Source organism: Vombatus ursinus, unplaced genomic scaffold (genome assembly GCF_900497805.2).
Source record: "Vombatus ursinus unplaced genomic scaffold, bare-nosed wombat genome assembly UNPS02014801.1, whole genome shotgun sequence".
NCBI classification, from domain to species: Eukaryota; Metazoa; Chordata; class Mammalia; order Diprotodontia; family Vombatidae; genus Vombatus; species Vombatus ursinus.
This window is the reverse complement of record NW_020954579.1, coordinates 13,130,560-13,157,947: the sequence shown is the minus strand read 5'-3', so window position 1 is coordinate 13,157,947 and position 27,388 is coordinate 13,130,560. Positions and strand designations below refer to the sequence as shown.

General features: G+C 40.9%; 1 protein-coding gene across 1 annotated transcript in view; it reads left to right on the top strand.

Annotated features, from left to right (window-relative positions):
* ERN1 (endoplasmic reticulum to nucleus signaling 1) overlaps nucleotides 1-27,388 on the top strand; it is a 123,987-nt gene that overhangs the window by 90,674 nt on the left and 5,925 nt on the right. The window contains exons 9-19 of the mRNA XM_027873101.1: nucleotides 700-778; nucleotides 2,511-2,676; nucleotides 9,675-9,790; nucleotides 11,168-11,356; nucleotides 12,522-12,795; nucleotides 13,913-14,003; nucleotides 15,738-15,927; nucleotides 18,838-18,937; nucleotides 19,469-19,668; nucleotides 23,155-23,302; nucleotides 24,170-24,297. Of these exons, the coding sequence (XP_027728902.1) occupies nucleotides 700-778; nucleotides 2,511-2,676; nucleotides 9,675-9,790; nucleotides 11,168-11,356; nucleotides 12,522-12,795; nucleotides 13,913-14,003; nucleotides 15,738-15,927; nucleotides 18,838-18,937; nucleotides 19,469-19,668; nucleotides 23,155-23,302; nucleotides 24,170-24,297 (1,681 nt within the window). The remainder of the gene's footprint in view (nucleotides 1-699; nucleotides 779-2,510; nucleotides 2,677-9,674; nucleotides 9,791-11,167; nucleotides 11,357-12,521; nucleotides 12,796-13,912; nucleotides 14,004-15,737; nucleotides 15,928-18,837; nucleotides 18,938-19,468; nucleotides 19,669-23,154; nucleotides 23,303-24,169; nucleotides 24,298-27,388) is intronic.

The window sequence follows — 27,388 nt, the reverse complement described above, 5'->3', positions numbered from 1 at the left end:
ACCCTGAGCAGGTCACTTAATCTTGTTTGCCTCAGTTTCCTCATCTATAAAATGAGCTGGAGAAGGAAATGACAAACCACTCCAGTGTCTTTGCCAAGAAAACCCCAAAAGAGGTGATGAAGAGTCAGACACTACTGAAAAATGACTAAACAACAATACTGATTTAAAAAAAAAAGAAATATATAAACGTGGTTTTGTAAGTCAATATGTGGCCCTCGGGGATCCTTGTGTATTTTGTTTCTCCTGTTTCTATTTGAGTTGAACACCACCACTCTAAATGATTGATTTGCCGGGTGAACCATGAATGGATTTATTTGTTGGGAGAAGGAATGTTAATAGAAGAAACATCATTTCCCCCAAAACACAAAGCATAAACAGTTTAATATTCATTCTACTTTCTTTCCTTTTCTTTTCTTTTTTTTTTTTTTTGAGATAATTGAGGTTAAGTGATGTGCCCAGGGTCACACAGCTAGTAAGCATCTGAGTCCACTGAACTCAGCAAGATGGGTCTTTCTGACTAAAGGCCTGACACCACCCACTGCACCACCTAGCTGCCTTCACATTAAAATCAGAAAGGAGCTACATTTTAAGCTGGGTCAGGCCACCCTCCAGTGTTCTGGAGGCCATGTGCTTGATACCTATGATTTAGAGGTGCCTTTTGTTTCTGCCTTCTATTGTCCGTCCCTTCTTTTCTCCTAGGCCCACCCTCTATGTTGGGAGATATTCCACCAGCCTGTATGCCTCCCCATCAATGGTCCATGAAGGAGTCGCTATTGTGGTAAGTGAGTCCAACATCTAATTCATCGCTGACTTTTTTTTTTTTGAGACTGGGTCTCCCTATCTCACCAAGGCTCAAAGTACGGCAGCTACTCAAAGGCATCATACTTATAAGCCAACATTTACATAGTGTGTACAATGTGCCAGGCACTATACTAAGTACTTTACAATTATCTCATTTGATCCTCACAACAACCCTAGAAGGTTTGTTGTTCAGTCGTTTTCAGTCCTATCAGACTCTTCATGACCCCATTTGGCCTTTTCTTGGCAGAAATACTGGAGTGGTTTGCCATTTCCTTCTCCAGCTCATTTCACAGATGAGGAAACTGAAGCAAACAGAACTAAGTGACTTGCCCACAGTCTCGCAACTAGTATCTTAGGTTAGATTTGAAGTCAGGGTATGTCGTATGTTCAGCCCAATTTCCTACACTTTATCGTCAGTATTGCACAAGGTTTATCATTTTCTAAGAGTGGTGCCCTGGGCCAATACAGGATACTGACGTGCCTTTTAAATGGAAGAGAATCATGTCCAAGCTTGAAGGAAGAGAGATTAGGAAGAGACGCATTGATCTCGGAGATTATCCAGTCCAACCCCAATAGGAAGCGTGACTCCTCTTTAGAACATTTCCTGTCTTTTTTTTCTTTCAGATGAAGAAACTGAAGCCCAGAAAGACAGTGATTTGCCCAAGAACCCAGAGCAAGGCAGCAGCATCAGGGACAGAAATTGGGCATTATCCCACTAGGCCAGTGGTACAGCCCATGGAAGAGTGAATGTGGCCAGTGTAGTTTTAGTGTTGCCTGTTTGATTAGACTGTAATTCTTTGAAGATTAATAATCTTCATATTAATAAGCAATATATTATATTTATATTATGAATAATTATTAATCTTCAATAACCAATGTCTGCCAACTCTCAGTTAATCAGAGCACCCAGATCCCCGACTAGGCAAGAGTTCAGAGCATTTAGTTCAGTGATGTCAGTTTGTCGTATCTATATAGTGTGCTATATAGAAGAAGCTTCATGAGGTAGTGGGAAGCACCCTGGAACTGAAATCAGGAAAATCCTGAATTTGAGTCCCCTCTCTGAATCTTATTTTTGTTTATGGGTATAATAATACCTATCGACATTACCTCCTAAGGTTGTTGTGAAGATCAAACAAAAAAGAGGTCTGTTTGGAGTTTTACAAATCATAATGGGAAAGAGTACTGGCCGTGGAGTCAGAAGATCTGGGTTCAAATTTCATGTCTGATACTTATTGCCTTTGTGACCTTGGAGAAGTCACTTATGTTCCTTGAGCCTTGGTTTCCTCATTTTTAAAATGAGGAGGTTGGAGTAGATGGCCTCTAAGGTCTGTTCCAATTCCAGGTCTGTGATCCTCTATACATCCCGGATATATCAGATGTGGAAAGAGGTGATAATAGCATTTGACTCTCACCAGTCCTTTGAAGGTAGGTAGTGGAAATGCTGTACAGATGAGAAAACTGAGGCTCAGAGGAGTAAGTGATTTGCCCAGGGTCACAAAGCTAGTGTTAGAGCTAGGATTCAAACCCAGAACCCCAGGCTTCTTCTGGCTGTATGTCCAGGATCCTTTACCCTCCACTGTATGCCTTTTCAGTTCTCTCAGGGATTAAAGGGGTTATAGTTTGACAGTTAAGTCCCATACTGGGCTCTTCGTGGGTTCTGCACAACTGTTTCCCAAGCCTCACCTCCTGCTGCTCTCCTATCTTCACAGCCTCGAGGCAGTGCCTTTCCCCAACTGGAAGGCCCCCAGACAGATGGCGTCACAATCAAAAGTAATGAGGAATGTGTGATTACCCCCAGTGTAGACCTAAACATTGACTTTGGAATCAAAGGAAAGAGTAAACTCAACTACTGGACCAATTATTGGCTTCTCATAGGTATGAAAGTGGCCATACCTTAGTTGGGTGGTCTCTAGACTTGTTAAGATTGCACATTTCATCAGTCAAAAACACTGGAGTATTTTCCCATCTTTCTGTATGTCTCTATTTCTGTCTGTCTGCCTATCATCCATAGTTATCCATCTATCTTTCAGTCTATGAATCTATCTATCTATCTATTGTCTGTCTATCATCAATAGACATCTCTATCCATATCTACCTTTCTATATCTCTTTCTAATACCTATCTATCCAAGTTTCTTGTTTTTTTCTTTATCTTTTTATCTATTGTTTCTCATCTTTATGTATCCATCTGTCTTTCAATCTATCTTTCTGTTGTCTGTCATCTCTATCTCTCTATATACCTATTTATACCTATCTTTCTATCCATCGTCTATCATCTATACCCATCTAATCATCTATCTATCCAACTTCCTTTCTAAAACTTATCTTTTTATCTATTGTCTCTCACCTGTATCTCTGTTCGCCCATCTTTCAATCTATCAATCTTTCTATCTTACTATTGTCTACCTCTGTATCCATCTCTATCCATCTCTACCTATCTGTCTCTTTCTGCCATCTATCTAGCATCTATACCTATCTATCCATCTATCTATCCAACTTATATTTTTCCTTTCTTTCTATTTTTTATCTATTATCTATATCTATATTTGTCTATTTGTCATCTATGCCTATCTTTTTTCTTTCTTTCTGCCTTTCTATCTGTTGTCTGTCATCTGTATCTCACTATCCATATCTGTCTATATCTATCTTTGTATCATCTATTTGTCTATCTCTCTCTATCTCTAGACACACATTTACAAATATTTATATAAATTGTTATATTAATCTGTTATGTAAATTATAAAGCACATATTAAAATAAGGATATTTTACTCTAGTGTAGAAATGAGATTTTTAGTTATTTAAAATTGCATTTATTAACAGTACAAAAAAAAATCTTTTTGTTCCTGAATGTACTTCACTATTTTTGGAAAATGCATATGTGTTGAAGGATTGGACAGATTTGTGAATAATAATTGTTTTTTTTTTGTTTTTGTTTTTGTTTTTGTTTTTGTTTTGTTTTGTTTTTGCATTTTAAGTAGTATTTTATTTTTCCCAATTACATATAAAGACATTCATTTTTCATCAAATTTTGAGTTCCTAATTTTTTCCCTCCTTAAGATGATAAGCAATTTTATATAGGTTATGTATGTGTAATCATATAAAACATATTTTGTTAAAGAATGCTAATTCTTAAAGCACTTATTATACACAGCAACCCTCTTCCACCAGCTGTCAAGCTCATGGCAAGGTACACAAATTGACCCATGTTCTTATGCATAGGGTCCACGTTGGGATGTCTTCTCTGATTCAGAGCTTTTGATGGCTCACTTCACCTCTGGCCTACCATCGCTCTCTTCATGTGCCACTTGAGTCTTGTATTGGAAAGTCAAATTTTCTATTCAGCTCTGGTCTTTTCATCAAGAATGCTTGAAAGTCCTCTATTTCACTGAATTATCATTTTTTCCCCTGAAGAATTACACTCAGTTTTGCTGGATACGTGATTCTTGGTTGTAATCCTATTTCCTTTGCCCTCCGGAATGTTATATTCCATGCCCTGCGGTCCCTTAATGTAGAAGCTGCTAAATCTTGTGTTATCCTGATTGTGTTTCCACAATACTTGACTTGTTTCTTTCTGGCTGCTTGTAATATTTTCTCCTTGACCTGGGAGCTCTGGAATTTGGCTACAATATTCCTAGGCATTTTCCTTTGGGGATCTCTTTCAGGAAGAGATCGGTGGATTCTTTCAATTTCTATTTTGCCCTCTGGTTCTAAAATATCAGGGCAGTTTTCCTTGATCATTTCTTGAAAGATGATGTCTAGGCTCTTTTTTTGATCATGGCTTTCAGATAGTCCAAAAATTTTTAAATTCTCTCTCCTGGATCTATTTTCTAGGTCAGTTGTATTTCCAATGAGATATTTCACATTGTTTTCTAATTTTTCATTCTTTTGGATTTGTTTTACAGTGTCTTGATTTCTCATAAAGTCACTAGCTTCCAATTGCTCTATTCTAATTTTTAAGGAAGTGTTTTCTTCAGTAAGCTTTTGAACTTCCTTTTCCATTTGTCCAATTTTGCTCTTTAGGGCATTCTTCTCCTCATTGGCTTTTTGGACCTCTTTTGCCATTTGGGTTAGGCTATTTTTTAAGGTGTTATTTTCTTCAGTATTTTTTTGGGTCTCCTTTAGCAAGCTGTTAACTTGCTTTTCATGATTTTCTTGCATCACTCTCATTTCTCTTCCCAGTTTTTCCTCTACTTCTCTTACTTGCTTCTCAAAATCCCTTTTGAAGTCTTCCAAGGCCTGGGACTGATTCATATTTTTCTTGGAAGTTTTGGATGTAGGAGCTTTGACTTTGTTTTCTTCTTCTGGTTGTATGTTTTGATCTTCTTTGTCACCAAAGTAAGATAATATAGTCTGACTCTTTTTATGCTGCTTGCTCATGATACCAACAGTTACTTGAGTTTTAAACTCTTTGTTAAGGTAAGAGTCTGTTTCCAATGTGGAGAATGTACTGTCCCAAGCTTTGGGGGTTTGTACAACTGTTTTCAGAGATACTTCTAGGGACCTGAAAAGTGTCAGTTCTTCCAAGGTGCTATGATTAGGGGCAAGGTGTCTCCTCTCCACCGCCACAACAAGCGCCACAACAAGCTCCACCACGCCAGCGCTCTTCCTCGCCCCAGGACCGCCCCTCAGAACTGTGACTCAGATCCAAGCACGGGCAAAGCAAGAGATCTCTGCCTCAGCCCTGGCAAAGAGATCCTTGCAATCCCCCTCTGATCAGTCACTCAATTCCCTTTCAGTCTGTGGGCTGGAAGCTCAGGATGCAGCCGCTGCCCTGAGGGCATGCTCTGGACTTGTGGCTGAAACCTAGCTTCTTCTCTCACTGCAGTAACAGACTTTTTCCACTGACCTTCTAAGTTGTCTTTGATGTTCGTGGGTTGAGAAGTCTGGAAACAGCCACAGCTGCCCGCGATTCAGTCCTCTGGGGCCTGCTTCAGGGTCACTGCGGCCTGCGCGCCCACGCTGAACTGCGCTCCTCTCCCAGCCCGGCACGATATACCTTTCCAATCAGTCATGCAGGTTGTCTTGGGCTGGAAATTTGTTTCACTCTGTATGGGTTCTGCTGCTTTAGAATTTGTTTAGAGCCATTTTTTACAGGTCTTTGGAGGGGTTTGGGGGAGAGCTCTAGCAAGTCACTGCTTTCCCTCTGCCATCTTGGCTCTGCCCCTGATCAATAATTGTTTTTTAGTAACTAATTATTCAATTGATTTGATTAACATAGCTAGCCAAGCAGGTAAATGTCTTTTTTTTTTTAAAGTAATTTTTTATGGAAAGATATCCAGTGTAATAATCAAACAATTGGTCATAATGTAATAATCAAATATACCAAATAATTGGTCATAAAGGTCAGTGAATGCAGCAGCTTTTCACCAAGACACAACATTTTGCATGTGGCTAGATATTCACTAGAAACAGTACAAAGAAAATAAAAGAGCAAAAATGCATTGTCTCACATTTCAACTCAGAAAATTTTCAATATAAATCCATTGCTTTCTCTTCCTTTACATTGTTCTGCTTAATGGATGTTGTCATATATTAAATCTCTGGTCATGTTTGGATATTTAGTTGTGTTTTCTGTTTAGTTTTTTTTTCTTTTCTTTTTTAGGCAGTTGGGGCTAAATAACTTGCCCAGGATCACACAGCTAGTAAGTGTCAAGTGTCTGGTTTGAGTCTGGATTTGAACTCAGGTCCTACTGACTCCAGGGCCAGTGCTCTATCCACTGCACCACCTAGCTGCCCCTTTAGTTGTGTTTTCGTATGAGTTTGTGGGTCAGCAGAAGGCCAGCTTGGCTTTACCATAGAGCATACTGAAAAGGGAGCATAAGCTTTAATAAACTAAAAGGCTGCACTAAGACTTTTGGGATGCCCTGTATAATAAGACTGGGAAAGTTGGTGTCAGATGGCAAAGAACTTTAAATGTTAAACAGAGAAGTATCTATCTGATACCAGAGGTATTAGGGAGCCTCTGAATTTTATTTGAGGAGAGTAGGGAGGAGAAGCTATGTGACATGATGAAATCTACACTTAAGAAAAATTTGATAGGTAAACGGAGTGTGGATTGGAGTTGGAAGGGACTTGAGGCAGGAGGGCTAATTAGTAAGTCAACAAGCATTTAATATTCACAATTCACTATGTGTGAGGTACTGGAGGCAGCTAGATGGCTCAATGGATAAAGCACTGGACCTGGAGTCAGGAAGGCTGAGTTCAAATCTGACCTCAGGTACTTACTAGCTGTGTGACCCTGGGTAAATCACTTAACCTCTGTTTGCCTAGGAGGCAGCTAGGTGGCTCAGTGGATAGAACACTGGGCCTAGAGTCAGGAAGGCTGAGTTCAAATCTGGCCTCAGGTACTTACTAGCTGTGTGACCCTGGGTAAGTCACTTAATCCTGTTTGCCTTAATCCACTGAAGAAGGAAATGGCAAACCACTCCAGTATCTTTGTCAAGAAAACCCTATGGACATGGGGTCACAAAGAGTGTTCAACAACTCAAGACTGAACAACAATAATAACAGGCACAGGGGTAGAAAGAAAGGCAAAAACATGGCTCTTTACCTTATGGAACATACATTGTAATGGGAAAGGCAACATGTAAATAACTGTACATACAAGATATACAGTGAAGGAAAGACACTGGGGAAGGGGGCACAGATGGGGAAAATCCTCTTGCCAAAGGTGGAATTTAAACTGGGTCTGGAAGAAATTTAGGGCAGCCAGGATGCAGATGGGAGAGGGCAGAGCATTCCAGGCATGGGGGGACAGCCAGTGCATTGTGATAGTCCAGGCAGCCAGGGTTGTAGCTCTGTGAGTAGATGGAAGGGGCTGGATGAGACGGGTGTTAGAGAGTGAAAGATTTGTCAACTACTTGGATGTGTGGGGCAAGTGAAAGTGAGGAAATGAGGAAGACACCAGAATTCTTATCTGGAAGGGTGGTGGTGCCCTCAACAGAAGTGGAGATGTTTGGAAGAGGGGTGGGTTTGAGGAGGAAAGATCATGTAATGAGATCCGCCATATAGATTGTAACATATCTTTGCCTGTTCATCCTGTGTGACTCAACCCAGAATGGAAAGGGGGGAGGGGGCTTTTACTTATTGGTCATTGCCCTTACCTGCCTGGGGGGTGCCCGTCACAGGGTGATGGGGGAGGGACCGGGCACGCTGGGAGAGGAATTTCCGAATGCACCTGGTGCAGCTAATGCTTAGGTTATAACTGCCCCGAGGTTAGGAGCTTGCAAGGGTGGTAAGTGGGAAGTATTGGGTAATCACAAGTGAAGGATGGACATGGTTGTATGGGAGAGAAGCCACATGACTGACTATGGAAGGGAGGGTGAGATGAAACCCGTTTTCCCGTTTTCTGACTTGTGTTCATGCAACCTTCCCCCTTCCTCCAGTTTGGCCTTGAGGCCACACGTGGCCCTCTAAGTCCTCAAGGGTGGCCCTTTGACTGGTTTGGATTCAAAGGACCGCACTTGTGGCCTCAAAGCAGCAGGGTCTCCACCCCTGGTTTGGGTAATGACATACTGACCTCTGGTGGACAAAAGCAGACTTACAAACCCACTGTAGAATGGTTACTGGACATTCAGTTCTCTACTAAAGAAAATTACAGAATCAGTCAAGAAGCATTTAAGGCAGGACTTCATAACCATTGTTGTGTCATGGATCTCTTTGGCAGTTTGGTGAAGACGATGGACCCCTTTTCAGAATTTTGTTGTTCAGTCGGTTTCAGTTGTGTCCAACCCTTTGTGATCCCATTTGGGGTTTTCTTGGCAAGAATACTAGAGTGGTTTGCCTTTTCCTTCTCCAGAACATTTTACAGATAAGGAAACTGAGGCAAACAGGGTGAAGCAACTTGCCCACGGTCAGACAGCTAATAAATGTCTGAGGCCAGATTTGAACTCATGAAGACGAGTCTTCCTGACTCCAGGCCCAGCACTCTGTGCACTATGGCGCCACCTAGCTGCCCCTCTAGGCTTAACCTTTTATTGTCCAACTACTTTTGGGAGAGAACAACCCCCACCCATCAGTTACTTACAGAACAACAGGCCATCTTTTTACTTTTTACTAGGGGTTCTAGTTTCCTTTTACAAACATAACACAAATTAAAGGATTAATCAAAAGTTGAGCTCTAGCCAACTCAAAGGAAGATCGTTTCTTCCCCAACTGGCAATTAGTGGAGGGGGAGGTGGGGTTGTTTGGATTAAAGAGCCTTCAGTCCAGGGAGAGAGAAGAGCTATTATTTGTGCCTCTCTTGATATTTATACTTACAGCATTACTGAACAAAGTTATCTTTGTCATTGTTGTTCAGTCATTTTTCAGTTGTGTCTGATTCTTTGTGACCCCATGTGGCATTTTCTTGGCAAAGGTACTGGAGTGGTTTGCCATTTCCTTCTCCAGCTCATTTTGCAGATAAGGACCTGAGCCAAATTGGGTTAAGTGACTTGGCCAGGGTCACACAGCTAGGAAGTGTCTGAGGTCAGATTTGAACTCACGAAGATGAGTCTTCCTGACTCCAAGCCCAGCACTCTATCCACTGTGCCACCTAGCCATCCCATCTTTGATATACAGCTGGCAAATAATTTATATGACCTTACAATTTGCAAGGGAGACTTTTTGTTGAGAGTCTTTAATTGAGCTACTAAGTCAGATGCTTTATTTATTCATTCATTAGTTCATTTGTTCCTTTGTTCATTCATTTGTTTATAGTGAGCAAACATAGGAGAATCTTGTATTGTATTCTCTACTCCTTAGTCCAGTGATTCTCAAAGTGTGGTTCAAGGACCCCTAGGGGCCTGAGAAGTCAAAACTATAATAATATGGTAAAACTATACTAATAGTAAGATATTATTTACCTATAAAATACTCTTCTTTTCTCTCTCAGGACATCATGAGATCCCCCTATCTGCTTCTACGACAGTGTTGGAGAAATTCCCTAACAAACTGCCCAGACATCGTGAAAATGTGATCCATGCCGATTCTGAGAAGAGTTTTGAGGAGGTTGGTGAATGAAAGACTCAGTTATCACGTGTTTTCTGCATAGCTATTATGCACATCACGCTGTTTTAGGTGCAGTGAAGTATAGATACAGGCAAAAGAAAGGCTAAGATGTGGGCTCTGGCTGTTTGGAGAGGGAGACAATACTCACAAGGCCCATGAAAACATACCAAAGAACATGAGGTGGTATCAGATCAAGGGTGCATTTTGTGTGATGTAAACTTTAATCACCACAGGAGATCAGAGGAGAGGGTGATTGGTGAAGGTTGGGACATTCAGGGAAGGCTTCATGGAAGAGGTGAGACTTGAGTGATGCCTTGGATATGACTATATAGACGAGATAGAGGAGGCATCCAAAGTGGGGAAAGCAACATTAATAAGGGCAAGTGGGAATGACCATGGTGTGTTCCTAACAGTGGAAAGACAGGCCTGGCTAAAGTGGAGGATGCTTATTGTGGAATAGTAGGAAATAAAGTTGGATAAATGGAGCGTTATCTACTGCCAAAAACTAGGTTTGAAGTGGGAGGAAGTAGGGAGCTATAGAAGGTTCTTGAAGCGGGGAATGACGTGGTAAAAACAGGATTTGGGGAAGTTTATCCTGGCAGATGTATACAGGATGCATTGAAGAGGAGACTTGGGCCACTGTATTAATCCAGAGTGAAAGAGCTGATACTATTCTTCCTTGTCACTGGGAAAGAATAGCAGCTCAGAAAAAACATGGGTAAATAGCTGACATTTAGATGGCACTTTAAGACTTGGAAAGACTCACTTTCCACAGATTATCTCATTTACTCCTCACTGTATTGGAGGTAAGTGCTATGGCTATTATCCCTATTTTACATATGAAGAAAGTGAGGTCTTGATATGCCTTTGGGACCCATAGCTAGTAAGCAGTGGCTGTGAGAATTGAACCCAAGCTAATTTGGCTTCCATCTAGGAGACTCGTCATTTCAAGGTGTCTCGCCCATTCTTATCTACAAATAGTGCCAATTAAACTTAAAAACTGGCACTCCACTACAGGCAAAGCCCAGAGAATGTGAGCAATATGGTGCCTAACATTGAAGTCTAGTATTGAGCCAATCAGTGGCTAGAAAATCTAATTCTTATAACTTGAAAATAAAGGAATGGAGTTAAGTTTTCCTCCTAGAGGTTTAAGAGCCTGGAGTGCTGATAAGATTCCAAAGCACAGGGTGAATTCATTTATTTTATGCTGTGAAAGTTTCAAGTTTCTGTAACCTACGCAGATAGTAAATAGTCAAGGTGCAGAGTCCCATAGGTTGTCAGAGGGAAGCCCAGAAGCTAAGTGTCTTGTCATTAGCTCTCAAAGCTTTGGCGCTGGGAAAGGGTTTTTTGCAGTGAAGTAGACCCTCTCTCCTATAGAAGGTTATCCAAATAGTTGACCGGAACACAGAAGAACCAAGTCCTACCGCTCATCAAGATATTGAACTCACTCGAACCCCAGTAAAAACAGAGGCAGCAGTGGACTCCGTGTTGAAGGACATGGCTACGATCATCCTGTGTACCTTCCTTCTCATTGGATGGATTGCCTTTGTCATCACCTACCCGCTGGTAAGGCTCGGTCTCTTTGGGCTCATCCCTCTCTGTTTGCTCTGCTTTTCTAATTGACGGTCAATTTGCCCTTTAGCATCAGAGCAATGGCTGTTGGTTGCTTTATGAATGAATAAATGAATCAATGAAAGTGTGTCGGTCTTAGAGCTAAAAGGTACCTTTCCCTCCAGCTTAGTGATCTCTCTCACTTTGTATTTTTTAAATGATTTATTTGGTATTTTATTTTTTCCCCAATTACATGTAAAAACAATTTTTAACATTTGCTTTTTTTTTAAAATTTTGAGTTCCAAATTTTCTCCCTCCCTCCCTTTCCTTCTCATTGAGAAGGCAAGCAATTTGATGAAAGTTATTACCGGTGTAGTCCTGCAAAGCATATTTCCATGTTAGTCACGTTGTGAAAGAAAACACAGACCAAAAAATAACAATAAATGCTTCGATCTGTATTCAGACTCCATTCATTCTTTCTGTGTGGATGAATAGCATTTTTTCATCACAGGTCCTTCAGAATTATCTCGGATCATTGTACTGCTGAGAATAGCTAAGTTATTCACAGTTGGTCATTGTACAATATTGCTGTTATTGTCTCACAGCATCCCTGATGGCGGTGGTCATCTGGCCTCCGTCTGAATACCTCAGGGGATTTGTTGTTCATTTCGACCTGGGCTAACCTGTCTTATTCTGAGGCTGCTCAAATTGTTTGTTTGTTTTTTTCTTTGTAGGGTGGGGATAGAAATTGGACCTGGGAGTTCCCTCGCCTAGGGAACTCCCAGGTAGGGAAAATTCCTTTACTAATGCAGGTTGGTCCCTTCTCAAATACTTAGAGTCTTAAAGAGTTTCCTAGAGCACTGAGAGGTTAAGTGACTTACCCAGGGTGCCTCAGCCATTATGTATCAGAAGCAGGCCTTAAACTCAAGTCTTGACTTCAGGGTTGGTTCTTTAGCCAGCCACCATACTGCGTCTCTTTTCTTTATATTGAGTATGCCTTTATATTGAATATACCTCCATTTAACACCTGCCCATGAGTCCTAGCTGCGTCTTCTATAGCCACAGATAATGTCTATTCCTTCTTACACATGGCAGCCCTTCTCAATTTCTCTGGAGTGGGGGAGATAAGTAGACAACGCTGTCCTAATGAGCCCTGGGGTGTGCCTGTGTTTCTCCCCAGAGCATGCACCAGCAACAGCAGCTCCAGCACCAGCAATTTCAGAGGCAGCTGGAAGAGAGGATCCAGCTGCTACAACAACAGCAGCTTCCTTTCCAACCTCCTGGTGACCTGGCTCAGGACCCGGACTTCCTGGATGCCTCTGCTGGTTTGCACTCAGAGAGCTCAGCCCCCAGCAGTCCCAACATGTCCCCCAAGGGCTCCAACCACTCTCAACATTCCAGTAATTCAGTATCCAAGGTCAACAGCAGCGTCACCACTGAGCAAGATGACGACGGTAAAAACATATTTCTTTTTCAAAGTTACATTTTTGTAATCAAGACCAGCTAGGGAAAAAATAAAGTAACAGAATGATCACGTTCCTGCTTGTGGGTGCTCACAGAACTATAAAATGGAATTCCCCAGGGGTTGTGTAGGACAGCCTTACTTTTGTAAATTGGCAAGTCGTTCCTCTACCACCTCCACCTTCTTTCCATGAGTCTCCTTGGAATCATCTCAGCACCAGCACTATCTTCTGTTATCTTGTTCTCCAAGGACTAGAAGTCATTGCAGGCTGGAAGTCAGAAGTTGGTTATATTGGGGCACGATGTGGGGAATCTCATGGTGGAAAAAGTACTAGAGGCATAAATCAGAAATCTAGAGCTACAAGGGACCTTGGAGATCAAAGCCCATGGGTCCTTGGCCTTTATTGTGTCATGAACTGGAGCCTGTCCAGTGAAGCCTATAGACCCCCTTTCAGAATAATGTTTTTAAATGCATAAAATGAAATATAGAGTAACTGGGATCCAGTTATATTTAAATAAGGATGTAATTTTTTTCTTATCCAAGTTTACATACCTCTCCCTGGAATGTATCTACAGATCCCTGGAGGGTTCATGGCCTCCAGTCAAAAAACCTCCAATCTAGTCCAATCTTCCTATTTTATACTTGAAAGAATTGAGGCCAGCAGAGGAAAATTAACTTATCCAAAGTCACATCATTAGTCAGTCAGTATGACAGAAAGAACTAATCTCATCCAATGTTTAATGATGCTGATTATTATTATTAATCAGGGTTGACCTCATAGAGTTAATAAGTTTAGTGAATTGGATTGAGTTAACACAATGCCAAGTGTTAGAAACTTAGAGGGCTTTAACTCTCAAGTTAGAAAACCCAGTTGCTTTTGTCTCCCTTTTCCCATTTAATACTTTCTGTACTGGCTAATAGCTCAAGGTGTGGCTCCTCTTGGGGAATTCAAGGCAAAAAGTCAAAAGTCATTTACTAAGCAAGTACTTTGTGCCAGGCACTGTACCAGGAGAAGGACTTGACCTTTAAAGGATAAATATTATTTTAGCCTCAGGGATTTTCTTTAGGTTTGTTTAAAGTAATATTTTCTTGTCATGATTTTGGCTCAGATGAAGAGACCAGCATGGTGGTGGTTGGGAAAATTTCCTTTTGCCCAAAGGACGTCTTGGGACACGGAGCTGAAGGCACCATTGTATACCGGTAAGTGATGTGAAGGGGAGCATTCCTGTCCAGAGGAACAAACATCAAAGGATCACAGAAGCCAAGAATTTCAAGGGACCTCAGTGGTCACCAAAGCCATCCCTCATTAGAATATACCTGACAGGGGGCCATCTATCTCTGTCAGAAGGCCTTTCCAAAGATGGGCCTCCTGAGACAGCCCATTCTATTTTTTGGACAGCTCTTAGTTGTGGAGAAAGCTTTCTTGACGTTAAGCTGAAATCAGCCTTTTTGTAATTTCCATCTGTTGTGTCTGGTTTTGCCTTTTGGTGCCAAGTAGAATAAGCCTAATCTTTCTCTTGGGTGAAAGTGCTTCAGATTTTTTAAATGTAGCTATCATGTGTCCCCACCTCCACCCACCGCCGCCACCTTGAGTCTTCTAGGCCAAATATTCCATTTCTTCAGCCAGTCCACATACAATATGGACCTAGAACACTGTCACTATCCTGCTTGTCTTTCTCTGGACACTCTTCTTCTCATCATCTTATCTTATCTTGTCCTTCTTAAACTGTGATACTCAGAAAAGAACATAATGCTTCAAGTGTGGTCTAGGGCAGAGTGCAAAGGGATTCTATCCTATTTCATTTGGTGATCATATCCACTCCCATGGATTCAGCTCTATCTATAGAGAGGATTCTCATATCTATTCATAATCTATTCATTCATATCTCTCCTTACTTCCAGTCTCACATCTCCAACTTCCTATTAGACATCTCGAACAATTCAGCATGTCCAAAACTTTGTCGATTTTAACTTTGTAAAATCTCTTCAACATTCCTTCTTTTCTCCTTTGACACTACCACTCCCCTGGTACATGTCCTCATCACTTCATGCCCGAAGTACCGACAGACTTCTGGTGGGTCTCTTGCTTCAGGGCTCTTTCTGCTCCAGTCTGTCCTCCACTTAGCTGTCAAAGTGATCTTCCTAAAGTGCAAGTCTTCCCTATTCAATAAACTCCAGTGGCTCCCTATTACCTCCAGGATCAAATATAAAATTTTCTGCTTAGCTTTGAAAGCCCTTCAAAACCTGACTGCTTCCTCACCTTTCCAGTTTTCTTAGACCTTATTGCCCTCCGTGTTCTCTTTGATCCAGTGACATTGGCCTCCTGGCTATTTCACAAACAAGACACTCCATCTCTCAGCTTTCTGCATTTTCTCTGGCTGTCCCCATGCCTGGAATGTTCTCTGTCCTCAACTCTGCCTGATGTCTTCCCTGGCTTCTTTAAACTCTCAACTAAAATCCCATCTTCTACAAGAAGCCTTTCCCCAGTACCTCTTAATTCTAGCACCTTCCTTCTGTTAATTATTTCCTATTTATCCTGTGCATAGTTTGTTTGTACATATATGCTTGTTGTCTCTCCCATTAGATTATGAACTCCTTGATGTCAAGGACTGTCTTTTGTCCCTCCCTCCTTTTTAGCTTACGTGGCACATTTGTTATTGTTCAGCCATTTTGGTCTTGCCCAACTCTTCACAATCCCATTTGGGGTTTTCTTGGCAGAGATACTGGAGTGGTTTGCCATTTCCTTTTCTAGCTCATTTTACAGACAAGGAAGCTGAGGCAAACAGAGTTAAGTGACTTACTGGGGTCACACAGCTAATAAGTGTCTGAGGTTGGATTTGGACTCAAGCCCAGCACTCTATTCACTACACCACCTAGCTATCCCACCCACTCCTCCGAGTGACAAACCTTGTACCTTTTTTTTCCTCTCTCCAGGGGAATGTTTGACAACCGGGCTGTGGCAGTGAAGAGGATACTCCCGGAGTGCTTCAGTTTTGCAGACCGAGAGGTGCAGTTGCTTCGGGAATCAGACGAGCACCCCAATGTGATTCGCTATTTCTGCACAGAGCGAGATCGCCAGTTCCAATATATCGCCATTGAACTGTGTGCAGCCACTTTGCAAGAGGTAGCTTGGGTCCCCCAGGGGAGTTTTCAGCTTTATCACTCACCCAGACACTGTTTTTAAAAATTGTATTGTTCTAAGTTTTGTTTTTACATTACAAACACGTATTAACAACCTGTTAATTCTATGAGGTCTCTTATATCAACTAAGTAAAACAATCAAGTAAAACCAACAATGTGGAGTTCTCATCTGAAAGTGTATGCAACATTCCACATCCATATTACCTACCCCCTCTACCTCTCAAAAAAAATTTTTTTAAATGAATAGAAATTTATATTCTGTCCCTCCTACCACGTTGAAAAAACAAGAGTATCCCCTTCTTTTTCATTATTTTTTTAAATTTCATTTTTATTAGTTTATTATTGGTGACATTGAACAGCAACTTGTTCAGTCTTTTTCAGTTGTGTCCAGCTCTTTGTAACCCCATTTGGGGTTTTCTTGGCAGAGATACTGGAGTGGTTTGTCATTTCCTTCTCCAACTCATTTTACATATGAGGAAACTGAAGCAAACAGGGTGAAGTGACTTGCCCAGGGTCACACAGCTAGTAAATATCTGAAACTAGATTTGAACTCAGGAAGATGAGTCTTCTTGACTTCAGGCTGCCAGGCACTCTGTGTACTATGGCATCACCTAGCATCCAGTTGAATAGTAATACAATCAATTAAACTCTCTTCCCAATGACGTCTATTTACATCAATGACGTTCTGCTTCTAACATAGTTTAACAATTTTTTAATCACTCTAAGTCCCCATAAAGATTTTTATTTGTTTTTATAATTCTTCCCCTCATGTCTACCTTTCCTTTTATACAGTTATCACTGAGAGGAAGACCTAGATTGAAGCCCCTGCCTCTGACACATATTGACTCGGTGACCCTGGGCAAGTCACTTACTCAAAGCCACAGGCAGCTCCCAGAGATTGTAACTGAGAGATCATCAGTTAGTCATCCACGCATTTACAAAAATGGTCCTAGTTAGTGTTTTTCTGCTGTTGGCTTTTTTTTTTTTTTGAACTTATTTAACAGGGCAGCTAGGGTAGCATAGTGGGTAGAGTGCCAGTCCTGGAGTCAGGAAGACCTGGCTTCAGATCTGGCCTCAGATACTTATTGTGTGGCACTGGGCAAGTCACTTCACCCTGTTTGCCTCAGTTTCCTCATCTGTAAAATGAGCTGGAGCAAGAAATGGCAAACCGCTCCAATATCTCTGCCAAGAAAATCCCAATGGGGTCATGTAGAGTCAGACACAACTGAAACAAATGAACAACAACATCAATTATTTATTTGTTTTTTGTTTTGGGGTTTTTTTTTTTTTTTTTTGCTTTTTGGTGAGACAATTAGGGTTAAGTGACTTGCCCAGGGTCACACAGCTAGTAAGTGTTAAGTGTCTGAGGCTGGATTTGAACTCAGGTCCTCCTGACTCCAAGGCCAAAGCTCTATTCACTGTACAACCTAGCTGCCCCAACATCAATTATTTAACGAAAATATTATTATATCTCTTTGTGTTCCTCATAGTTGCCAGTCTTAATTATATTGTAATATTCCATCAGTGTGCTACAATTTATTCAACTAGTCTTTTTTTTTTTTGGCCATTATGAATAATGCTACTATGGAAATTTTTTAGTAACAAGATTAAACAACAGCAACAACAAGAACCATTCTCCTGGAATATTCCCAAAGCTCCCCTCCTTTAGGCAAGCCTGTTATAACTGCAGTGTTGCATCAGTTATCTCTTGTTTTGATTGGCCCATTCCTCAGCAGCCATTTTTCTTGTTCCTCTCTTACTGCCCACAGAAGGGTGGAGCAAGATCATTCTTCCTGGTTTTGTAAATGGAGAGTTCAGCATGGCATGGCATGTGGTATCATGATGGCCGAGCTTATGCCACAGGATAGAAACCATTGACTATTTATTAAAACAGCTTAGCACTCAATTCTTTCTGTCCTAAGGGCTGTTGAAATGTACACAAAATGAGAAATGAAACTTGAGTAGGTCAGCAGGAAGAAGGATGGCCCAGGACTTGTGTACTGGTGCCATCTCAGAGGTAGCCTGGTGTGTAGGAGGAAGTATGGTATAGGAGAAGGAATTATGACTGAGCTGGAGAACCTGATTTGGACTCTGTCATTTAGCTTGGACAGATCTCCCCGAGTGACCTGGGACAAATCCCTTAACCATCCTTAGTTTCAGGTTTCTCATGTATGTTGTGGGGGTTATTATACTTGTAATACCTGACCTCCCAAGGTTGCCATGAGGATCAAACAGGATATTGTACAGGAGACTGTTGTTTGTCCTTCATCCCAGAAGAGGACCAATGACATCAGGAGGGTGATATCTTGACTTGCAAGTGAATTGGATTTAAGTGAGACAGGGCTGCCACATCATCAGCCTCACTCTCTCCTCCAGAGAGTGGAGTCCAGTGTCAAGACATAGGTCAAGACAATTGGCAATGACCCTGGATGCAGTGGATGACCTTGGCTTTTTTAAGCTAAGGTCTTTCCCAGGTATCAGTTTGTCTGAGGCAATGCCCATTCTGTAATTAAAGGTTCGGTAAGAATGGAGGCAAAAGATGGCTTAGTTTGCCTTCAGAAAAGAATTAATCTGGGAGGGGAAGACCTTCAGAGTTTCTGGCCAGAACAGAAACAGAAACAATTTACACTCACTCTGAGCCATCAAAACTCAAACAATGAACAAGTGAGCCTTGGCCTGGGACCTATTATTGGCCAATCAGTGAGAGCCAGAAAGATTTGGGTTTAAAGGTATAGTCAAGTAGCTCCAGTTTGAATCCCAATGGGCTTTCTTAAAGCCTGCATTGGAAAGCCATAACATACCATACAAATAGAAAATCATATGATAGCTATCATCATCATCATTATTATTATTATAATCATCATCATCACCATTATTATTATTATTACTACAGTATGTGGAACAGAAGGACTTTGCTCACCTTGGCCTAGAACCCATCACCTTGTTGCAGCAGACAACATCGGGACTTGCTTACCTTCACTCCCTCAGCATTGGTGAGACTCCCTCCCTGTTGGACTCAGTGTCAGGTTGTTGCGGGCCTTTCCTTGTTGCACAGTTGCCAAGGTGGCCACTCTGAGTTCCTCTGGTATTTGACTCAGTTTGACCATTTTGCCACATAGCTGGTGAGTATCTACTCCAGCAGGGGATATGTTGTTCTGGACATCGTGTTAAATTTAAGGTGCCAGCAGACGGGACAGAAAGAGGAGAGAAATTGTGCTCCTAACTTCATTTTGAAGTGGTTTACCCTAAGCCTGAATCACTTCCTATAAAGGAGTCGTACAATATTGGAAGCCAGGACACCTGGAAGTGGCTGACAGTACATTAGAAAGTTAGGAGAGGGGAGCCAAGATGGCGGAGTAGTACGGGCAGCAACTCAGCTGAACTCTCCCAACATTCCCCTCCAAACAACTTTAAAATAACTCCTCAAAGAAAGTTGGTGAGGGGGATCCGATGCTATATTACTGTGGGATGGTACCAGATGTTGTGACTAACAAACATTGGGCTAACCCAGAATTTTGCATTAGTTCACAGAGACCTGAAACCCCACAACATCCTTCTCTCCATGCCCAATGCACATGGCAAGATCAAGGCTATGATCTCCGACTTTGGCCTCTGCAAGAAGCTGGCAGTAGGTAGGCACAGTTTTAGCCGCCGCTCCGGGGTACCAGGCACTGAGGGATGGATTGCTCCAGAGATGCTGAGCGAAGATTGCAAGGATAATCCGGTGAGTAGCAGATCTTTCTCTGAATACCCACGACCTACATTAGACAAGCTATATCTACCTCCAGGGTAGAGATTCTCAAGTACAACATCAAGAATTCCCAAATATTGGAAAGTCAGGTTTCTGCCTACCTTGCCAGCTGGTACTTGATCTGGGCTTTGGAGGAAGCTTGAGATTCTATGAGGCTACTGCCTGATGAAGTTGGGGCCTTCCAAGTGCCCAGTGAGACTTTAAAACATTTAGTGAAAATGACACAGATTTTGTCTCCACTGTGCTTCAGCCCAGTCATGCTGTCTTTCTACAAGTAGGTGTTACAGGGGATAGATGCTGGGCCTAGAGTCAGGAAGACTTGAGTTCAAATCCAACCTTAGATACTTACTAACTGTGTGACCCTGGGCAAGTCACTTAAGCTCTGTTTGCCTCATTGTCCTCATCTGTAAAATGAGGATGATACTATTTACCTCCCAGGATTGTTGTGAGGATAGAATGGGATATTTGTAAAGCACTTTGCAAACCTGAAAGTTCTATGAAAATGCTGGTTGTTATAATAATAATTATTCTATTTTAAATAATAATAATCCAGTACTTAAAATAGTGCCTAGCACATAGTAGGTATTAAATAAATGTTGATTGATTGATCAATTAATAATAATAATTACTCTTGCTACTACTATTACTGCCAGTACTTTACCCAATTAACAAAACACTTGATAAAGTATCTCATGCCATTCTTGTGGAGAAGCTGGAAAAGTAGGAAACAGATATTTAGCTGGATTCACAACTAGTTGACAAATTAGCTGTTAATAAGTCAATTTCAATGTGGCACAAAGAAGTTTTTAAGGGTTTTTTTTTGGAGGGGGTTGTTTTGGGTTTTTTTTGAGAAATGACAATCCTGGTACTTTATTTAAGAAGTGTTTTAATACAATTATAGGATGGTTTATAAGAGCCATATTTAATCCACTGAATACATTTAAAGTGTCAAAGAAAATCATGTACAGCTTAACTATCAATATAATTAAAATAATTGGTTCTTGTAGTTAACATGAAAGCATCTTATCCAGTGTGCTGATTATTTCTTCATATATGCACTGTTTTTGTCACCATATATGAGTAAATATTATAGGAACTTTAATCCATAGGTGTAATGGAGTATTCCAGGGATCTGTGCTTGGCCCTGTGCTGTTGGTCAATGTTATCAATGACTTGGGTAAAGACATTGGGGCACTATCTTTTATATTCCTCTGGCCTCCAACCTGTGGCAGACTTGGAAAAGCCTGTTTTGTTTTGTTTTTTCCATAACAGGGAGCTTCTAAGAAAAGTTTGACTTACTGATTTCTTGCCCCCTACCCATATTGCTTCACTGTACTTTAGAATTAAAGGGGAAGAAGGTTTTAGAATTTGAGGAAGTAGATTTGGTGAGTGTGCATATAGTTTTTCATGATGGTTATAGCTGCTGAAAGATAAAAGAGGGGAGAGATGGGGTCCAAAAGTGCCCAACCTACAATAAAAGAAATTGAGGCACAGCTCCAAGCCAACAGCACTTTATTAAAGGGTCCACGGCTCCGTCTAATGAAGTGACCTCAGATCTTCCTCATGGTCTGAGATGCCCCCTTTCTCTAGGGTCTTAGTCTTATAGGGCTTGATACCCAGGTGGTACAGAAGAGGCACTGTAAAATACAGATTCTTATTGGTTGATAGATCTTGGCCTTGATCCTCCAGGAGGGTCTACACAAAATACAAAATACCCTTAGTTGACAAAGGAGTGGATGAGCAGACCTTGACAGATGTACCTTGACCTTTAAAGAGGTCCCACTGAGCCAGAGAACAGACCCATGGGCTGGGCTGATAAACAGATGTCAAAACATCTCCATGGGCCAATGGGCTGATAGACAGGCAGGCCACAGGCTGGCAGGCAGGGTCACTCGTTGGCCAAGTGCTCATGGCCATCTCCCCATGTTGGGCAATAGAGGGGTAACAAGGGATAGAGGGGCAACAAAAATAGCTGGGGGACTTTCCGTGTCATTGAGTCACCTCTGCCATGCTGGGCTTGGTCACCATAACAAGGCAAAAACAAGGGTGGAGGTCATCGAGTTAGCTTCTTATGATTAAGCAAGTGAACTTACAATCTGCAGTCCACGGCTCTGGGGCCTAATATATAGAACTTATAATCACTACCCCTGTGGAATCATATCAAATTGATTAATACTGATTGGAATAAAATAGGGGTCCAACTAATCATCTATCACAACAGGGAATAAGGATTAGGATTCATCCTTTTCTCAATCACCCCATCAAGCTCAGCCTGGGGTCACTAATGAAAAAGCATTAGATTTGGCATCAGAAGACCCAAGTTCAAATCCCAACAAGGCTATGTGAACTTGAACAAATCATTTCCCTTTTCTGGGCTTCGGTTTCCTCATCTTTAAAATGAGGAGGTTGGATTAGATGATCTCCAACCCCTCTCACATTCTATGGTTTTGTGATCCCCTAAAGAATAAGTGGGGCAGCGAGGTGGCACAGTAGATAGAGCACCAGGCCCAGTTGGAGCCAGGAAGACTCCTCTTCCTGATTTCAGATCTGGCCTCAGACATTTACTAGCTTTGTGACCCTGGACAAATCATTTAATGGCTCCCAACCTTAGTTTCCTCATCTGTAAAATGGGGATAATAATAGCACTGGGCTTGCAGTCAGGAAGACTTGACTTCAGATCTGCCTCAGACACTTACTAGCAGTGTGACCCCGGGCAAGTCACTTACCTTCTACCTGGGTTCTTCATCTATAAAATGGGGATAATAATAGCAACTATTGCCCAGAGTTATCATGAGGATTACATGAAATAGTATCTGTAAAGCTCTTAGCAGATGCCTGGCATATAATATAGTAGGTGCTATATAAATGCGTATTCCTTTCCCTTTCCCCCAAGTGATGAGTAATAATACAAACAATACAAATTTATTAAGTATCTAATGTAATGTATTCAGAGTCCTAATTCAGGAGAGAAACAAGATGAGATGACATTCCTGCTCTCATGGAACTTAAAATCTAATAGAGGAATAAGATGCTAAAACATATAACTATAATATACAATATTATATAATAAATGCATCAGAAAGTTACAAAATCAAATGCTACCTGAAATTATAGTAAATATGTGTGTGTGTGTGTGTGTGTGTGTGTGTAAAATGCTTTAAGGTTTCAAAGTATTTTACATACATTGTCTCATTTGGTTGTGGGAAGGAGGGTGATTTTGCAAATGAAGAGGCCTGGGGAGGAATTTCTGGAAGAGGTGACACTTGATTGAGTTGGGTAGAAATTTACCCCAAAGTAGAGTGTAAGTTCCCTGAGGGCAGACTTTCATTTTTGTCTTTGTATCTCTAGAACCTAACAGAGTGCCTGACACCCGGAAGGTGCTTTAAAAATGCTTGTGAAGTGAATGAGTGAATTCGTCAAGCAAAGAGTGTTGCTCATAAGCTCTGTCTCCTTTTCCAGACTTACACAGTGGACATTTTCTCTGCGGGTTGTGTCTTTTACTATGTGATATCCGATGGCAACCATCCATTTGGCAAGTCCCTGCAGCGGCAAGCCAACATCTTGCTTGGTGCCTACAGCCTTGACTGTTTGCACCCAGAGAAGCATGGTAAGTCATGACAACAGCCAAGGTGTGTAGTTCATTCAGCTGCCTGGGTGCCCTCTCCAACCACCGAGGAAACATAGGTGGTTACACTGCTCAGAATTGTTTCTGCCATCCTGAAGGTCACCATCTGACCATCTTTTGTGCGAGGCATATTTAGAGCAGTCTCCATTCCAGATGTCCACGTGGGACTATTTATGCCCAACCTGTGGTAGAGTCTTCCAAGCTTGTGTTGGTCTGATCAGCCACAGTCAGACGTCCTGTACCTTGACCCCAACATAGAGATGTCATTTTGGTCTTCTTCAAGAACAAAGGAAAATAATCATGTCCCAGCATGCCCTTGACCGCATTAACCATTTTTGTTCCTTGGACCCCCTTGGGAGGCTGGTGAAGCCCATGGTCCCCTTCTCAAAATAATGTTTTTAAATACATAAAACAAAATACTTAGAATGACAAAGAAAGTCAATTTAGATTGAAATATCATTATCAAAATATTAAAAAATCAAATTCCTGGATTCCAGGTTAAGAACCCCTAGCTCAAGTGGACTCTAACAACCCTTGGTGCTTGGCAAGTCAACAAGTCTTTATTAAACAGGTATTATGCGCCAGGCGCTGGCCTAGGTGCTGCTTAGTGGAGTTACAACAAAGAAAGCTCTCTGTCCATGGTCTAGCTCAGAATGTATGAGATTGTCCCATCTTTGTGACCTGTGTAACTCTTTGTGTGGTGCCTGAGTTTCTTTTTTTTCTGATCCCTGAGATTCCTTGGGACTAATATCTTTACCTGGCTTAGCAGGTGGTACTTACAGGCACTAGAGTCAAGTCAGTTGCTAGTGACTAGTGAGTGATATGTGGGTTTCTTTTCCTCCCATGTAGAAGACATCGTTGCTCATGAACTAATAGAAAAAATGATTGCTATGGATCCTCAGAAACGGCCCTCAGCCAAACACGTGCTGAAACACCCATTCTTCTGGGGCCTGGAAAAGCAGCTACAGTTCTTTCAGGTATTGTTTTCTGTGCATGTATATTTGTGTGTGTGTGTGTGTGTGTGTGTGTGTGTCCATGTTTTTAATGTGTTCCAGGCTTCCAGAGGAAAATTGAAACACTGAAAAACATTGGAACATTGGAACACAGCTTTTGACCGTGAAGTCAAAAGCTTTCACTCAGAATATTCATTTTCTGTGTTTGGGTCCTCAACCTTTAATTTGACAATTCAATTTGATTCAACAGATGTTCATTAAGCATTTTCTGTGTCAGGCTCTGTGACAGGCACATCTTCTGTATCCAGAGTGTACAAAGAAACCTGTTCTCAAGAATCTTACATTCTACTGGGGGCAGCAACTTGTATACAGATATATACAGAATAAATAAAAAGTAATTTTATTGGGATGGGGTGGGGGAGGGGAGGAAATCACCAACAATGTGAGAGTAAGAAAGGCCTCAGGTGGCACTTGAGCTGAGTCTTGAAGGAAAGTATGGGCTTCCAAGGGACAGAAGTGAGGAAGAAGAGTATTTCAAGCTTAGGACAGCCCATGCAAAAATACACAGGCTGGAGACGACACATCATGTACAAGAACATCAGGTAAGCCACCTTCTAGTTTTGTGATCCTGGGCAAATCACAGGATCTCTCTAAATCTCAGTTTGCTCATCTGTAAAATGGGCATAATAATAACCCCTGCCTCACCAGGGTATCATGAGGATCAAATAAGATAAAATATGGAAAGTGCTTTACAAACCTTAAAGCGATATGTGTATATGTAATTGTGTGTGTGTGTGCGCGTGCGTGTGTGTGTGTGTATACACATATATACACATATATATATAATTGTTATTATATTATATTATTTTATGAAATTTTATATATTTTAGATATATATTTTATATTTATATATTATAGTACATATTTTAGAAATATATTTTATAAATAAAATATATTTAAATATTTATTTATAAATAAAATATATTTATATATATTTATAAAATATATTATTTTATAATATAATATTATAATATTGTATCATAAAGGCGCTGGAGCTTATTGAGTAGGGGAACTAAGATCCTTAGACCTGTGTTTTAGGAAAATCACTGGCAACTGTGATGGATAGATTAGAGAGGGGAAAGACTTAAGGAGACCAATTAGGAGGCTACATAATTACAACAGTCAAGGCCTAGAGATGGTGAGGGTCCAAACCAAGGCAGTGACTATAAGGATAATGGGAATTGGGATGGATGTGAGAGATGTTACAGAGGTAGAGACAGCAAGTTGGTAATTGATGGGACATGTGGGGAGAAGGAAGAAAAGAGGACAGGACACTGCTGAGAGGTTGCGGACCTTTGAGCCTAGAAGGATGCTGGTATCCTCAGCAGAAACAGGGAACTTTGGAAGAGGTATGGGCTATGGTAGGGAGTGCGAAGCAACAGGTTGTGTTTTGGATATGAGTTTGTATTTTCTCCTAGGGGCAATCCACTGAAACTGTGGAACCTTTGCAGTGAGAACAGACGCAAGGGAATAATGGTGTAGTTCTGGTATACAGTGAGTGCTTTTGCCAGGAGAACTGAAGACACTGGGTTTATTGAGTAGGAGAAGTAAAATCATTGTGTGTGTGTGTGTGTGTGTGTGTGTGTGTGTGTGCGTGTGTACGTACACACATATATACATATATAATTATATTATGATGTATATGTGTGTATATATGCACATATAAGTATTTACATGTATTATATAAATGCTATATTATGAATTACATGCTATATGTATGTCTATAGAAATGCATTTCTTTGGGGGTGTATACACACATAAAAAAATTCTTAATATCGTAGGATTTCAAGCTGGAAGAAACACCTTTATAGATGTTGTGTGCCCATTCACCTCATTTTATTTTTATTATCTTTTTATGGCGTTTTAAGGTTTATTTTTTTCTTCTTTCCCATTTTTCTTTATTCTGAGTTTTACAAACATCATCTAAAATAAGCACTTCCATATACACAATAGATTAGGAGTGGGTTTTATGTGAAGCTGTGAATCTCTGTTGTGTGTGTACCTTACGTTTCTTTTCAAGTATGTAATAAATTCAATACCACAGAGTTGTTTTATTTTGAATTTTTCTAATTATTAGTGATTTGGAGTATTTTCCATCTGCTTGTTAATAACTTGGATTTCTGCCTTTTAAAATGCCTATTCATATCCTTTGACCAAACTTGGAGAATGGCTTTTAAGTTTTAAAAACTTGAATCAGCTCCTTATATAACCTGTCTATGAGACCTTTATCAAAGAAATCACCTGCAAAGATTTTTTTCCTTCATTCAACTGTTTCCCTTCTAATTTTAACTGCATTAGTTTTGTTTGTGCAAAAACTTTTAAATCTTATGTAATTAAAATTACCCATTTTATCTTCTGTAATCCCTTTTCTCCCTTTTTTGATCGTGGACATTTACCCTATCCACAGATCTGAAAGGCATTTTCTTTCTTGTGCCCCTAATTTGTTTATGACCTGACCTTTTCTGTCTAAAGCATCGATCCATTTGGAGTTTGTCTTGGTATGTGGTATAAGATGCTGGCCTTTGCCTACCTTCTGCCAAACCGCTTTCTGGTTCTCCCAGCAGTTCTTGTTGAATAACGAGATCTTACCCAGAGTTGGAGACTTTGGGGTATCAGATCCTGGGCTACCATGTTCGTTTGCTGTTGTTGATCATCCTCTCTTACTTTTTAACCAGTAGCAAATAGTTTTGATGAAATCAAATCGTTCTTTTGGGTCTTGGTAAACAGACTCTCGAATATTTAATACATCATGTAATTATTTGGATTAGAATTCCTCTTTCTATCTCTGTTGCAAACCGTCTCCTTTTATATATAAGAAACTGAGACCTAGACAGGTGAGGCCAGTAATTCAAAATAATAAGTAGCTGAGCCAAGGTTTTCAAATGAGCCTCCTATCTCCAAGTCCAGTATTCTTTTTTTTTTTTTTTGAGGCAATTGGGTTTAAGTGACTTGCCCAGGGTCACACAGCTAGAAAATATCAAGTGTCTGAGGCCAGATTTGAACTCAGGTCTTCCTGACTCCAAGGCTGGTGCTCTATCCGCTGTACCACCTTGCT